At 42.2% G+C, this 16,868-nt stretch overlaps 1 protein-coding gene across 1 annotated transcript in view; it reads left to right on the forward strand.

Annotated features, from left to right (window-relative positions):
* Positions 1 to 7,350: 7,350 nt before the first annotated feature.
* Positions 7,351 to 16,868, forward strand: part of LOC111649801 (solute carrier family 71 member 1-like) — a gene marked incomplete at its 3' end in the record, with an annotated part of 16,541 nt that continues 7,023 nt past the window's right edge. Inside the window, exons 1-5 of the mRNA XM_023399494.2 lie at positions 7,351 to 7,997; positions 11,808 to 11,900; positions 13,035 to 13,097; positions 13,465 to 13,592; positions 14,971 to 15,085. Coding sequence (XP_023255262.1) covers positions 7,941 to 7,997; positions 11,808 to 11,900; positions 13,035 to 13,097; positions 13,465 to 13,592; positions 14,971 to 15,085 — 456 coding nt within the window. The remainder of the gene's footprint in view (positions 7,998 to 11,807; positions 11,901 to 13,034; positions 13,098 to 13,464; positions 13,593 to 14,970; positions 15,086 to 16,868) is intronic.

Genomic DNA, 16,868 nt, shown 5'->3' on the forward strand with positions numbered 1-16,868 from the left:
GGGGGCAGGGGGGAGGAGGGTAGGGAAAGGAGGGAGGAGGAGGTGGTGGGAGAGAAGGAGCACCAGGGATTAGACCAGGCCCCGGACAGGCTGCATATGGGCCGGGTACAGACTAACACCTGGAGAATGAGGCGACACCGCAGCTGATGGACTCGATGAGGAAAACAGTGTGTTCAGCCTGAGGAAGGAAAACACACACACACACACACACACACACACACACACACACACACACACTTAATAGGTCAATTTTCTATCCGTCAACTAATTCATTGATCAACTAATGCAGCTCTCTCTTCCTGATCTATCACTTCCTACCCTGTTTCTTCCTGCTCCCTATTCCTGCCCTCCCTCTTCCTGCCCTCCCTCTTCCTGCTCCCTATTCCTGGCCTCCCTCTTCCTGCCCTCCCTCTTCCTGCTCCCTATTCCTGGCCTCCCTCTTCCTGCCCTCTCTCTTCCTGCTCTCTCTCTTCCTGCTCTCTCTCTTCCTGCCCTCTCTCTTCCTGCCCTCTCTCTTCCTGCCCTCCCTCTTCCTGCCCTCCCTCTTCCTGCCCTCCCTCTTCCTGCCCTCCCTCTTCCTGCTCCCTATTCCTGCCCTCCCTCTTCCTGCCCTCCCTCTTCCTGGCCTCCCTCTTCCTGCCCTCCCTCTTCCTGCTCCCTATTCCTGGCCTCCCTCTTCCTGCCCTCCCTCTTCCTGCCCTCCCTCTTCCTGCTCCTTATTCCTGCCCTCTCTCTTCCTGCTCTCTCTCTTCCTGCTCTCCCTCTTCCTGCCCTCCCTCTTCCTGCCCTCCCTCTTCCTGCTCCTTATTCCTGCCCTCTCTCTTCCTGCTCTCTCTCTTCCTGCTCTCTCTCTTCCTGCCCTCTCTCTTCCTGCCCTCTCTCTTCCTGCCCTCTCTGTTCCTGGCCTCTCTCTTCCTGGCCTCTCTCTTCCTGCCATCTCTCTTCCTGGCCTCTCTCTTCCTGCCTTCTCTCTTCCTGCCCTCTCTCTTCCTGCTCTCTCTCTTCCTGCTCTCTCTCTTCCTGCCCTCCCTATTCCTGCCCTCTCTCTTCCTGCCCTCTCTCTTCCTGCCCTCTCTGTTCCTGGCCTCTCTCTTCCTGCCATCTCTCTTCCTGGCCTCTATCTTCCTGGCCTCTCTCTTCCTGCCTTCTCTCTTCCTGCTCCCTCTTCCTGCCCTCCCTCTTCCTGGCATCTCTCTTCCTGCTCCCTATTCCTGCCCTCCCTCTTCCTGCCCTCCCTATTCCTGCCCTCTCTCTTCCTGCCCTCTCTCTTCCTGCCCTCTCTGTTCCTGGCCTCTCTCTTCCTGCCATCTCTCTTCCTGGCCTCTATCTTCCTGGCCTCTCTCTTCCTGCCTTCTCTCTTCCTGCTCCCTCTTCCTGCCATCTCTCTTCCTGCCCTCTCTCTTCCTGCCCTCCCTCTTCCTGCCTTCTCTCTCCCTGCCCTCCCTCTTCCTGCCCTCTCTGTTCCAGGCCATCTCACTTCCTGCCCTCTCTTTTCCTGCCCTCTTTCTTCCTGCCCTCTCTCTTCCTGCCCTCCCTCTTCCTGCTCCTTATTCCTGCCCTCCCTCTTCCTGCTCTCTCTCTTCCTGCCCTCTCTCTTCCTGGCGTCTCTTTCTTTAAACAACTGACAGACTGGGTTTTATCTGATTAAATTTCACACTTTTAAAGACATTTTTAATGACACAAACAATAATATGTAATAATATAATAAATGCTATAATATCAATTACATAACAATCAATTAATGTGACTTGGACATACTGAACATGTCTACAGGTCTTGAGCCAGAGCCTCAACATGAAGTCAGAGCTCAGTTACGAGACTCGTGATTATTCTCTGAATCTTCTTCTATGATTATTTTATTGTTCAAACGATTAATTAAAAAAGAATCAGCAGATTAATCCATAATGAAAATAATTGGTGCCGCCCTGGATTTTAATCATTTCATTATTATTAATCTGCTAAGATACAATTAATAAAAGAATTATAGGAAGATAATAAAAGAAAAATAACTATCATATGTTAAAGAAGAAGAATGAAAAATGTTTTGTTCAGTTTGTTTCCACACGTCGACAAACAGGGACATTTTGCATACAAAATGGTTTTAAATTAATTAACAATTTTCTGATTAATCAATTCACGGCTGACAACAAGGACAGAATCAATCAGCTGTTTTCCTGTCCCTGTATTCTGAATATCACTGTATGAGTTTATTTCTTATCATGAACTTGATGTAAATTCCTTGTTTGTGGCCTCGTCTCTTTGAAGCTCAATAGAATCCATAAGAACAGATATTTCCACATTAAAAGGTCACTGAACGCAGCGTGTGAATAATAACTGTGTTCTCACTGATTTACTGTCTGAAGACAAAAACCAAACTGTCAGTAAAAATCAGGATAAACTTTAATCCAGCAGCAGCAGCAGCAGCAGAGGGAAAATCCCCTGATAACCAGAGAAATATTTCTGTCTTACAAGGTCACAGACACAACAACAGCAGCACAGACACACAGCGGCACTGAAACCATGTCAACAGGATGATTCCCTCCGAAACTCACTCCCCATGTTTACAGCTTCGTTCTGATAAAACAACAGATAAACACAGATGAGTTCTGCAGAGCTGCACAACAACAACCACCACAACTGCAACACAAACCACACACACACACACACACACACACACACACAGACCTGCTGCTGCTGCTGATCACAACATGCTGCAGTAACACTACACCACGATCAGGCCGGGTTCAACCAGACCGAGGAAGGAGGAGGAAGATCTGCTCCTCTCAGCATCATCATCATCATCATCACACCTAGGGCTGAACGATTCATTGAAAATCGCAATATTTCCAAGTGCAACATCCAAATCGCAGGAGCTGCAATTCTTTTGATGCAGGTAAAATGTGTCTCAACATCGTTGTGCAGTGTTAGCAGCATCAGTGTTGTGGTGCTACAGAGACGCCCCGGCCTACAGATCATATTCTCCTGACGTAGAGGAAACATGTTTGTTCGGTACAAGAACAACAACAATCACATCATCGTCACTTTTATATTTTTTTTCCAGTGAAAATTAAATGAAAAAAACAATAATTCCCACTTCGCATATCGTACAGCCTTAATCACACCCAATAAAAGAACATAACTGTGTCTGAGTGTTTCCTACAGCACGCCGACGCTGGGCCGGATCCGTCCTGGATCTGAGTCTTAGCAGAGCTGCTTCAAACCCTGAGGCAGCCAAAATCAAAAAGTGTCACGAGGAGCCGAAACCAGGTGATCCACAGACAGGAAACAGAAAGTCGATTAAATATCCAGGCCTGCAGCTGAAATGATTAGTTGACTAATCATTTAATTAATCGCAAAAAATATGAATCAAATGATGAAATGTGTTGGTTTGTTCAGTCAAACATCTTGAGTTCAACAGAGAAGCAGCATGTTTCTGCTCAGACACTGTTTGAGAGATACTTGAAAACAACATCATTAACTCCAAAATCAAAGTCGTTGACTAATTATTTGACTGATTGATTCAACTCTAATCTGAACTATGTTTCTCACGTCGCTTTAAAACTTTTGGAGTAAATTGACTTTTATATTTAGTCCTTATATTTAAATAAATCTAACAGCAACAGATCAAAGACTAAAACTTTCTTGTGTTATAATAACTTACAAGTTAAGATCTGAATAGGTATATATAGCATAAATATAGCATATATTTAATCACACTATCATCTTAAACCCTGAAGATGAGCCTGTTTCCTCATCAAGGGACAAGTCCCTACCGTCCATATGCAAACCTACGTCCTTGCATACGAGTCAAAGTACGACAAATATCTTTTAAAAATACTCTTCATGCAGCAGGTAAAAACAAAGTGCATGAATTGACTCACCTTCACACCACATTGTTTGGTACCTGCTCCGCCCTCTGACAGGCTTCACGATTGGTAAACTCCTTCACAGAACTGAAGTTGCATCCAGTAACTACGATTTTTTGTTTTTTGCACTTCCCTGCTACTTGAAACAAAAATTCCTAATAATACAATTATTTAATCATTAAGCTCGACCTGCATCTGAACAGTACGGTGGCTGACAAGGGCAAACCTGCTGCAAAGGCCAAAACTCTGCCACAAAGAGAAAAGAGCTGCAAATTCATAAACGATGCAGATTCAAAAACAAATACAAGAACAGAAACATGTTGCAAATGAAAAAACATGCTGCAGGAAGTTAAAAGAAAAACATGAACTTCAAACATGCTGCAAATACAGAAACGATGCAACAACAATAACACACAAAACAAATGCAACAGAAAAAACGCTGCAGATCCAGACGACACAGCGGAAGAGCTCCAGGCCTCTAGGGGGAGCTCTAAGTGAAACAACTTGAGCATTAGCTTTAGCTTCAACCTAAGCGGCCAGACCAAGACCTGACCTTTGACCCTGGACCAAACGAGAGCGAGTGTGAGGAGAAAGAAGAGGCAACATAAAAAGGTTTGCGTTCTTTTTTTTACATTTGGCTGTAGTTTTAACAATGTTATAAAAGAGCGACAGATAACGTGGCAAGCGTTAGCGTTAGCTTATATCCAGTCTATGGGTGTTCCACTGAGAGCTCCCCCTAGAGGCCTGGAGCTGTTCTGTTGTCTGGATCTGCAGCATCTTTTCTGTTGCACTTGTTCTGTGTTTTTGTTGTTGCATCGTTTCTGTATTTGTGTTTGTTGTTCATGTTTTTGTTTTTATTTCCTGCAGCTCGTTGTTTCCGTTCTTGTATTTGTTTTGTATTTCCATGTGTTTTGGAATCTGCATCGCTTCTGAATTTGCGGCACGTTTCTCCTAATGCAAAGTGTTTTGGACCGTCGCGGTGTGTTTGCCCTTGTCAGCCACCGTAGAATAGGGATTGATGGATTGATGGATGGAATGATCAATTAAAAAGAACTAATGTGTCTAAGATCTGCATATATGTTTCACATCAAATCAGAGGTTGTGAACAGCAGCGCTGGGGATTTTCCACACAAACACATTCTGTAAGTAGCTCGAGTGGCTACACAGACTTCAGGACATGAAAGTTAAGACTTTCTAATAACTTCAAAGGCCTTTCCGTCTTTGAGGAAACTACAGTCAGAGCTCTTTCAGCAGTTTGAGACGTACAGCTCTCCTGACTTCACTAAACACATCAACACCTGACCAAACTGCAGTGAGCTCACCTGAGTTTACCTGACAGCAGACAGACAGAAAACTCTGCATCCTAAACCCAAACACAACACAGAGCTCTGTCAGCTCAGCGTTTCTTCCTGTGTCCTGCATTCTCTGCATTTCTTCCCCCCCACATTGTTCTTGTATTTACAGACTAATAATGCGCGTGCACGCACACACACACACACACACACACACTGCACAGTACGTGTTTGTGAGTGGACATCACTTTAAAGTCTGCAGGTCACATTAAAACGAGCAGGGTTTGATTCATGTGTTTCCACTTAACACAACAGTTGTGGTGAAGAGTTGCTGGTTGTTGTGGCTGATGATGATGATGATGAAGATGATGATGATGATGAAGATAACCAGCCAGAGGTCACAGTTTACCCTCCTCACTAACTGACCACCGTACTACCCGCCCCGCTGGTTACTCTGTTACATTTTTAAAATATGCGCACAGGTAATTGGTTAACGGCCCCCAGACGGCGGCCATGTTGCGCCAGTATTTACAAAACCCGCATCGGTGCAAAAAAAAAAAAAAAAAAAAGGCGCAAGCGAACAAAGGGAAAGGGGAGGTCTGTTAGCAGAAAAACACTGGCGCTAAACTAGCTGCTTTGCGGTAAAACGTCGAAGCGGACAAACAGCCCGGTAAACGGCTCGGTCGACGGTGCGAGAGGCCGCAGTTTCTTACCGATACAGCAATCAGTGTCGCCGCATAATCCCGATCAACCGCCGTGGCTCCAAATTGATCCGCTCTGCCTCCGTTTGGTTCTCCACTGCGTCAAGTTAACTGCGCCAAGATGGAGGGCGGGCGGAAACGAGGCGGCGGAGGCTTCAAAATAAAAGCGCGAATTTTGATGCAATGCGTTTTTTTTTCAAATTTCTTTTGTATTTATTTATGATTCTGATTTGTGTTTGTTTGTTACCTATCTATCTTATATGGTTTTCCTGTAACTAAGTTCTTATTTCTGCCTATCGTGGCCAGGACACTTAAAAAAATCTTTTTTAATTTTACTGAGGTTTTTCTGGTTAAATTGAAGTTTGGACAAAGTGAAGATTGTTGTTGGTTTTCATTTTGGTTTATTTGTTTTCCATCTTGTTTGTTGCGTTTCATTTACTTCACTGTATCTGTCTGTATATCTAAAAACAAGTTAGTTATCCATTAGTCACTTATCGCAAAACGTATCTAAAACTATTGCATTAATCAAGTAATTGTTTGAGCTATTTTTCAAGTTGCACAATAGCTTGTCCAAACTTCAAATTGTGACGATTTGCTGCACATATTTTCTTATGCAACAAGATCTTTGTGTTTTTGATTGGCATTTCAAAATCATTTGTCTTGGACTTGGAATTTTATTATTTTCTGAAATTTTAAAGAACAAACAATATTATTGATTGATCTAGAAAATCACTGGCAGATTAACAGATACTTGTATACAGTTATTACTAGTCAAATTAGATTTTATTTATGTAGCCAAATCTCACAAATCACACATTTGTCTCAAGGGGTTTAACATCTGTACAACACCCTCTGCTCTTAGACCCCAAAGCGGACAAGGACACATTCCCCAAAAAACCCTTTAACAGTTAAAAGTTGATGAAAGCTCAGACAGGCCGACATGCATGTATACATAAGCAACATAGCAGACTTGGACAATCAGGATAACAAAAATATAGTAGCAGGCAGCAGCTTTTATATTTACTTTAGGGAAAACAGGATACCCATCTGGTAACTAAAATTCGGTTGCTTGAAAAAAAAGTGTTCAAGGCGAAGTCACATTTACACAGAATTTAAAAGAAACTGTTATATTCATACATAATCTTCAATCCGTCAAATCTGAAAACATCCTGCCAGTTGTGTCAGAACTTGTGAACACGCTTTTATTTTGAAAAACGCTGGCCGGATGTGCGATGTATTACGCTAGCTGTCTTGACGCTGGTTGTTGTGCAGGTTTGCATTGAAGCCAAAAATTCTTGCACCGCCGAGTCCCGCCTTTCTCCCTCTTGCTAAATAGTGTTCCAGCAGAGTGTTGGCAGCGCGGTTTGCCGCTGGCTCTTCCTGCCAAATACCGAGACTGTCTGTTGACCTGTTTTTCTCACAGGCGGAGCCGTGACAGCGCAACCGTTAAAATACGAACAGTATTTGGTCTTTGCTGTGCGCTGAGACATTAAACATAATGACACCGCGCGTTGCACACAACGATAAGTTAATAAAACACTCACTGCATTGTAGTGCGGACAGCGGCTCAGCAGGCGGCGCGCTACTTACTGGATACAAAGATAATGAGTTACTATTAACGTCTGTGCTGATCCAGAGTCAGATCTTTTAGCTATGAACTGAGTAATGGAGATTCGAACACGACTATAAGCTGATCTGGGAACTGCTAGCACCACGCGCCGGGGGAAAACGCGTTCGATTTGAGAAGAGGAACGACCCATTGGGGCGGTGTTGTCTCTTTTAAACTATATTTGACGAACGCGAGGTAACCGCCGCCCACCCGGGAGACTGTGATGAATAAAACAACGCGACAAATTGTTAAATTACAATCAGAGCTGAGGAATTTAGGTAAAAACGAAAGCCGAGCCCCCGCCACAGTTTACCGCTCCGGTTGTGAGCCCACTGTAGTCGAAGTCCATGATAGCGCAGCAGAAACGTAGTCACAATCCACGCAGCGGGACACCCTGGAAGAGACGGAGAACCCTCAGGAGGATGCCGGGCAACGCGGACTTGATGTGAGCATCGTTACGGCAAGATGTGAGATGAACCGGGAGAAAACAGCGACCGAGGCCAACGACATCATGTTGGTCCGGAGCTCGGTAAGCGGTGCGCTAGCTGGCTCGGTTAGCACGGTCGGCTAATGCTGGTCGGCACGGAAACGTCCATTTAAAAAGAAACATAAACAGCTAGCAGCCCCTGGACCGTCAGCAACACACAGTCGTAACACATTAGAGATGCTACGGTAATTTGTTTGGCGTCGTTAGCCGTAAATTAACGCTAGGAGCTAATTCACAGGGTTAGCTAGACTGTGAGGCAACACTTCCGTTTTACTAAACTTAAACCAGCTAACTAGTTCTTTCGTAAGCTAGTTAGGTCAAGTTTACTTTAGGTAAACAATAACAATTAACGGTTAGTTTCACGGGGTCAAACATTAGCTGTCACTCTCTGTTCAGGTATTGGAAGTTTAGTATTGAGATGTTACCTGGAGATACTTTGTTAGTGGTGGAAGAAGTACCAAAATAAAAGTACTAACACTACACTGTATAAGTACTTCATTACGAGTACGAGTCCTGCATTGAAAATGTTATGTAAATAAGAGTATGTAAATAGAATCAGGAAAATGTACGTAAATTACCAAAAGTGCTGAAAAATGTCTCCTGTGACTGTTACACTGTTGTTCATTACATCATCAGTTCATCATTACTCATGCATGAAAGTAACAGCATCATTTTTACTGGTGGAGCTAATTATGTTGTACAGAACTGCAACCAATGATCATTTTCATTATGGATGAATCTGCTGATTGTTTTCTCCATTGATCAATACATTAATTGATTTGTAATAGTTCAGAATATTGAGAAAATCTCATGAATTTCTCCCGAGCTCAAAGTGACAGCTTCCAGTCAACAGACTGGACCTTAATTATTCAAATCAGTTAAAGGAAAAGCAGCATAGCCTAACGTGTCAGAAGCTGGAAGCATCAAATTGGGCTTTTATTTATATAGAGGAACGATATAAATTACTTTTACAATTATAAGAATAGTTTCCAGTTAATTGACTAACTTTTTCCGGTCCAGTAAATTATATGTAAACATAAATGTATAGAAAAGTATCATATTTTATCAGCTTTTCATATGCCAGAAATCCTAATTTGTTAAAACAACATGTAACAAGTTGTCAAATGGATGTAGTAGAGTAGAAATGTAGTTAACTAGTTCTTTCTTAAGGTAAAAGTTAATAATCAACAGATAGTTAATTAAAGGCTGCTGTGTTTGTTGACAAAGGCAAACACAACAGCAGGATGGATCAGTGTTGACTGTATAAATTTGTGTGTTATCTTTAAAACAGTGCAGTTCTGTGCTACCTGTAAGGCTTCTACTGTAAAACTTTAGCTTGTAAAGTAATTAATATGGGGTATGACTTTCAGAGAAGGCAACATATGTGCGGAAAGAGTCATATCATTAATCCAGGTGTTGTCCAAACAAAACATTCCACTGGACTGTTTGTTGGTTCAGCCTCACATCCAAAGAGTCTTATTATTTTCAGTCGATTATTTATCATTTTTCTTTTTAATCAAGTTCCCAGAGTCCCAGCTGACGTCTTCAGGTATCTTGTTTTGTCCAACTGATATTCAGTTTACATAAATAAACGATAATACAAAACTAATCTAATCTAAGAGATTAGAGAATACTTTTTGTGTTTATGTGATAACTAACTCAGAAGCTGTGAAATTGTTCCAGATGAATGATGATCTCAGCTCCAAAGTGACGTCATTTTGACTTCACGTTAATTTGACAGATTTCTGAACTGAGATCGGTTTGCAGCTCTCTGTGCAAGGGAGACGAGCACTGACTTCACCCAGCTGATTACTGTTAGAGACTAATCAGTAGGTAACACAGGTGAATCTTACTGTACAGCACTGCTCAGCTCTAATGTGACTTATTGTGAAAGTGACAGATAAAATAAAGTCAGGGTCTGTTTCAGAGTCTCAACACAACATGTAGGAATGACCTGGTCTCTGCTCCCTGTTCAGTTCAATGTAGTGAAGCTACACCACATTAATTTCACGTGTAGTGTCACTGATGACTGTGAATTAGTGCTGCAACTAATCACTATTTTCATAATTGATTAATCTGACAGTTGATTATTCGATTAATCACTTTGTCTATATAATAAAGAATAATTAATAAAAATGAATATAACTGAAAGTTAGTCACTCAGTCATTAGTAGTTCTCCAAGAAAATAATCAGCAGCTATTTTGATAATTGATTAATTGTCTTTCCAGCTTCTCTCAACCCGTCGTTAAGACTTAATGCATTTGTCATAATAAACTGAATATCTGAAAACTATATATTACAATAGTAATAATAACTTTATTTATATAGCACATTTAAAAACAGAGTTTACAAAGTGCTTTGACAAACGAATCACAAGCAATGATGGTCAAAAGCTGGACAGAGATATGGTCGAGTTACAGAGGCAGGACAAACAAAATGCCTCAATAAAAATAAGAACAATTGGAGGGAGCGGATGTCGCACGAAAACACAGTAAAAGCTATAAAAGGTCGGTATGGAGACAATAAAAAGACGACATCACATAAAAGGAAGTCTATAAAATGAGTTTAAGAAATATGTTACCTCAGGATGTGGGAAACCATGATGTGCATTTTTATTTTTTAATATTTTATACTATATATTAATATTTTATACTATAATATTTCTCCCTTATGCTGTTTATTATATGTATGTGCATTCTTGTCACCTTGCAGTTGTATTTTCGCAGATGGTTCACTGATTGTTTCTGATTATGGTATGGGCTGGAAGGGGAGTGACTATGGGAGCAGTGTATGAGTGTGGTTGTCTCTGCGTCTAATTGTCTTGTATAGTCTTGTGTTGTATTTACCTTTATTATGATTTCCTACTATGATGTCGTTTTTGTGTTTAGTTTTGTATCATCTGTAAGGAAGCCCTCGAAAATGAGATGGGACATCTCAAGGGGCTATCCTTGTAAATAAATAAATAAATACATGCATTTTATAGAGAAAACTAAAAATGACTGATCGATTAACTGAGAAAATCTGTAGATTAACCAATAGTTAAGGTAATCAGCAATTGCAGGTCACCGTTTTAGCAGATAAAATTGCGCCGGAAGAATTTAGTTTTTTAAATTTTGTCTGCTCATGTGTGTGTTTGTGTATTTTTTTTTTTTTCTACACTAAAATGAAAAGGTGTGCAGGAGATGTGGTGGTCTACACAGTAACTCGAGGGTGATTTCAGACACAGACCTACACCACCTGACCATGTGATTGTGTTTTTAAATAGTGTAACTTGAGGTTGAAGCCTTGTTGACTTCCTGTGTCTGTATCAGAAACAGAAAACAGACCCAACATCCTGGTTTCTGGACTTTGTTCAGAAAACCCAGAATAAACTTTATCAGCAATTTGAGATTTTTTATAACTCAAGTTTTAAAAGAGTGCGTGATACATCAATGTTGTATTAAGGGCCTTTCTTCATTTATTATTGCTCTGCATGCTTATACATGATCTTCATAACTTTGTCATTTTAATCTTATATTCAGTAACTTATAACTGGTGCATTTACAGACTGTGTATATATATATATGTATATATGTGCACATTCTGTAGCTGTGTATCCATGACTACAGCTTCTTCTGGCTTCTTGTTGCTTTTCTGACTCCCTTATCCATTGAATCTTGAAATGAGAACAGTGATAGAAAACAGCGGAGAGGTCAGAGGTCAGATCCCTGATGTAGCTGTATGGACAGACTGCTGGTAGGAGGTGTAATGGTGGAGAGCAGTAGAAGTCTTTCCTTTTATCAGAAGCTACAGGAAGTGAGTTAATTCCCACAGATGAATAGTTAATGTTTCTGGCTCTTTTCCCGCCGCAGCCCGTCCGAGGCCGAGCCAGAGTGAGTCACGCGGTGGTGGTGATCTTCCTGGAGTTCTTCGCCTGGGGGCTGCTGACCACGCCCATGCTGAAAGTGAGTAAACACACACACACACACACACACACACACACACACACACCTCATCCACATCAACATCAACACACATCACCAGCTGAGTGTGTCAGGCCTGAACCATGAAGCCAGATCAGTGGGTTATCGGAGGGTCAGATCAAAACCTGCCCGACTACCGACCAATCGGATCACTGGACTCACTGAGTCCTCATTTGTACGGGATCCCAGCATGGACAAAACAGCTGACAATAAAGTTGCAAATAATAAAAAGCAATAGATTTTTGCTGTTCCATGTTTTCCACGTGTCACTCAGAACAGTTAATCGCAGTGAATAAATAACTGTTGAAGCTTCATTGTACCTGCAGAAGGTCATAAACATGCACCACTGCTCATCATGGTTGTAATGTGAGTCTGAATACAGCAGGAGACTGTTGCTTCACACGTCCACAGGAGACTGTAAAAGGCAAATATTAAAATATCAGTATCTGGATTTAATGAATTAATATCCGATTATTCAAATGAAAATCGATTTTGATCCGACAATCAATTTTTTAAAATTATTATTTTCAATCCAGCCCCAGTTGTTGGTTGATTTTTTTTTTTTTTTTTGTGTGAATATATTTTATTGGTTTTTGGGAGTCATCGCAGCACATTACAGAAAAAACATAAACTTGAAATGCTCATGTTATATCCAGCCCCTTGCCCTCCCACCGCCCCAGCTTTATATATTTTTAAACAAATTAATTTATAAACGACAGTTAATCGATAATCTATCAATCATTGACATTCCCGTCTTGGACCAGTCTCTGTACTGGACACAGATGAAACTGAGACCCGTGTAAAACATCTGACCTGGATCACTAAGCAGACGTGCATGTGTCTCACCTGTGTGGCTCAGTGTCTCACCTGTGTGGCTCAGTGTGTCTCCTGCAGCGTGGAGCCTCAGTCAGAGGACAGTCTGTCCCGATCTGTCCTCGTCCGTTTGTCCTTCAGCAGCCGGACTCTGCAGGTCTGGGTGCTGCTGTATCACAGTCTGCGTCTCATGAGCGAAAGAAGCACAGTGTGTGTCACGTGTGTGTGTGTTATTTAAAGCGGTACATACGCGTTTGTATTTTTAGTCACCATCTTCTTCGTCTTCTGTTGTTGTGGTTTCAGGTCCTCCATGAGACGTTTCCTCAGCACACCTTCCTGATCAACGGCCTGGTTCACGGAGTGAAGGTGAGACCTCTGTCACAGCATCGACGCACACTTCAAAATAAAAGACAACAACAGGAAATGAACAGTGATTTAAACAGAGGAGGACAAAATGACGCCAAACATTTCACGGATGATAAAAGAGGAACAGGTGGTGACAGGATGTAAAACCTCATGAAAGGAAATAAAGTGACAGAGAGCTGCTGTCACACATGTTGGTGTATTTACTAAATAAAAAGATATGATTCACAAACATATGTTAAAATTATTGTTCTGGTGACAAACACATGAACCTTTATTTGTCCAGAGGAACCCGGTTCTAGCCTAGAACCGGGTTTGGGTTTCCCACCCTCTTTCTCACTGACGTCTCTCTGTGTCTGGACCTGTGCAGGGTTTCCTGTCCTTCCTGTCAGCTCCTCTGATTGGTGCGCTGTCAGACATCTGGGGCAGGAAGTCCTTCCTCCTCATGACGGTCTTCTTCACCTGTGCCCCCATCCCCTTCATGAGGATCAGCCCCTGGTGAGTGAGTGTGTGTTTGAGTCTGTGTGATGTGGCGTTCAGTTGCCAGTACAAACAGTAGGAACTAATGCACATGACGGTTGTATGTAGTGAAGTGAAGAGGAGTGAATCCAAACAGAGGCATGTGTGACACCAGTAGAGCTGCGATGATTAAACAATGGACACAAAATTACTGGACAGCCGTTCAGTTAATGATTGATCGTAAACTGCTCTCCTCTATTTCCTGTCACAGTAAACTGAATAGGTTGATCAGACAAAAAGAGACTCTTGAAGGCATCACTGTGGACTCTGGGTCTCTTGTTTCTTAGAGAACAGAACAAATCAAATATGAGGCTAATGGTGAGCTGCAGGTCTGCAGCAGCCTGGTTCACTCTGCTGGAGTCTGACCAGTCACATGATGTTCATGTGAGCGTGCTCGCTGAGAACAGCCTGTCTGGCAGCAAACATGTTAACCCCGAACACACAAAGACACGTTATCCAGATCAGCTTTGCTCTCATCAGACGGGAAACATGTTTTCACTGCAGCGTCTTCGTTCACAGTGAAAGTAGCTCCAGTTTAAGATGAAGCTGTCTCACCTCAGGCTGCAGACTGAGATCAGCTGATGCCGAGCCTGAGATCAGTCACATGGTTTATGCTTCATGTTTCACAAACCCTCAGTTCAGTTCTAAAGGTCGAAAGAAAGTTCTGGACCACTGCAACAAAACACGAGTGTGAATCAGACACTGCAGGAACTCTGGACTTTTATTTTGACATTTTACCTAATGCAGCTTTAAAGCGACAGGAGCACCACGCTTCTCCTGATGACCAGTCTGTACCCGAAGATCTCGCAGGAGCACCTTGAGGGAACTTCTTCAAATTTGGCACAAACATTCACTTGGACTTAAAGATGAACTGATTAGAATTTGGTGGTCAAAGGTCAAAGGTCACTGTGACCACACAAAACACATTTTTGGCCATAAGTCAAGAATTCATTCACTAATCATGACACACTTTAACACAATTGTCTAATAGGATAAAATGATGAAGTGATGACATTTTATATCCAAAAGGTTGAAGGTCAACTTCACTGTGACATCATAATGTTCTGTAGAAACACTTCTGGCCATCTTAAAACCTGGAAACTAGTAAGCATTTGAGCACTTCCTGTACCTGTAACTTTACCTGCTCTCCAAGCGTCTCACCGTGGCAACATAATACAACAGTGTAAATGCAGACACCACACTGTGTCCCAGCAGCTGGAGTTTTCATTTTCAAGGTTATGTTGAGCCCATATGTCAGAAGACGGCGTGAAAAGGCTGTTTGCTTTGAAAGAAACGTTTCCCTGTGTTACAGTGTGAATGATCTGATTTGGTGTTTCCTGTCTGTCTGTCTGTGCAGGTGGTATTTCGCTCTGATCTCAGTCTCAGGGATCTTCGCCGTGACCTTCTCGGTGATCTTCGCCTACGTCGCCGACATCACAGAGGAACACGAGAGGAGCACCGCCTACGGCCTGGTAACCACAGCGTCATACTGCACGTCAGCTGCCGTGTTCACGAAGCATTTATCTGACCGTGAAGAGTTCTCCTAAGTCTCGCTGAAAGTGACTAAGTTAAAGTTTCCTCCTGAATCCTCTTCACAAAGCTGCTGAGACCAACTGTTACTGAGGAAAAATTAAAAGCGCAGAGCTGAGAGTTCGACTCTGTTGCTTTAAATGAGTTTCATGGACGAGCTCGTTTACAAGAACCACAGCGATTGGTTGATGAAAGACCGTCTGTGCCGGTGAAAACACATGCGCAACATCGGATTAGGTGATGTTTACAAAAGTAGTGTGGAGGAGCAGAGACGTCACAGAAAAAGTAATGACGCATTTCCTTCAATTCATATTTTAACAGACATTAAAAACAGGAATTTATAAATGAACGATTAATCCATCTTTTTCCAGCTGCTTTTCCTATTAGCTTATTGATTAGCTTGATCATTTAGCTTCTCCTGTTAGCCTCTCCACGACGCTGGTTTTTCCAGCACTTAAGGCCCAGAGTGTCACGGAGAGGCTAAATGAAGAAGCTAAATACCTGAGCTAATCTATTAGCTAATTCAAAGTTTCCAAAACCTTTAACGATTCTTTGTGATTTGGTCTTAGTGAGTTAGGAGTCCTCGCCTCGACTTCTAACTTCTCCCAGACTTGGGAGCTGCTTTTAGCGCTAAGTGACTTTGTGAATTACTCTAGGAGTCCTAAAGTCAGGACGGAGTTTCTCCTCAATCAGCAAGTTCAGCTTCTTGTAGCCTTAAGTTGTTTTGTGAATACGGGCTCTGATCACTCAACCGGTTCTGTCGGAGGGGACTGCCGCTTTGTCTCAGAGCGACACCGAAACCAAAGAGACCACATCCTCCCAGGTTCTGAAGCTACAGAATCAGAGCTGGAGTTGAAGCCTCCCAGCTCTGATTCCTGACTAAATGCTCAGTAATTATGTGGACATAATGGAGCAGCACTGCACACCATGTACTTACAGTAATAGTGTATTGTGTGTGTGTATAATGGAGGTGCTGCTCTGTGCTCACAGAGCTGGCTCTTGTTGTTTCCTGCCATTATAGATGAGCAGAGAGTCGGTGTCACGGGCCGGTCAGGAAGCTCTGAGTCGTCTGTGGTTCATGTTGAGGCTCAGAGACGAGAGGGAACAAAGAAATACAATACATACATGTTCATATATCACATATTTACACACACAAGCTTTCTGAGCTCTGACCTCCTGCTGTGGGTGTTTGCTCGGTGTTTCCCCTCGTCTGATTTTCACCCGTCTGATGGTTAAACACCGGTTTAAAACTGAAGTCCTGTTTTCTGTCACGACATGAGATGGTGGCAGTTTGTGTCACAGTTTCAGTCTCAGTTTCAGAATCATCACACACACACACACACACACACACACACACACACACTTTTACCAGCAGTTTTGTATGAAGTGAAGTTCTGGTTCATTTGGCTCAGGTGCTGCACCTTGAGAACACAGTGTAACTGTCTGGCGCATGCAAATTTAAATCAGTCTTTAAGTCTTTTGTGATGCTTTTATTGCACATGTTCATATCGTCATGACAATTAAAATCCGATTCATCAGTCAGCACTTCTACCTACAAACGAGTTTACGGCTTAAAGTTTTAGATTCGGAAGTAGAGAATTATATGTCTATGGAAAATATTCTTGCATATTTTTTTTAACTGTCGCATCTTTTATATATGTAATATAAAAAATCATCATACCCATTCGAAACGAGTATGAGTTGAAATCAAAACATATTTAAAAA

Source organism: Seriola lalandi, unplaced genomic scaffold (genome assembly GCF_002814215.2).
Source record: "Seriola lalandi dorsalis isolate HSWRI2012SDOR001 ecotype SW California unplaced genomic scaffold, Sedor1 jcf7180002052021, whole genome shotgun sequence".
NCBI classification, from domain to species: Eukaryota; Metazoa; Chordata; class Actinopteri; order Carangiformes; family Carangidae; genus Seriola; species Seriola lalandi.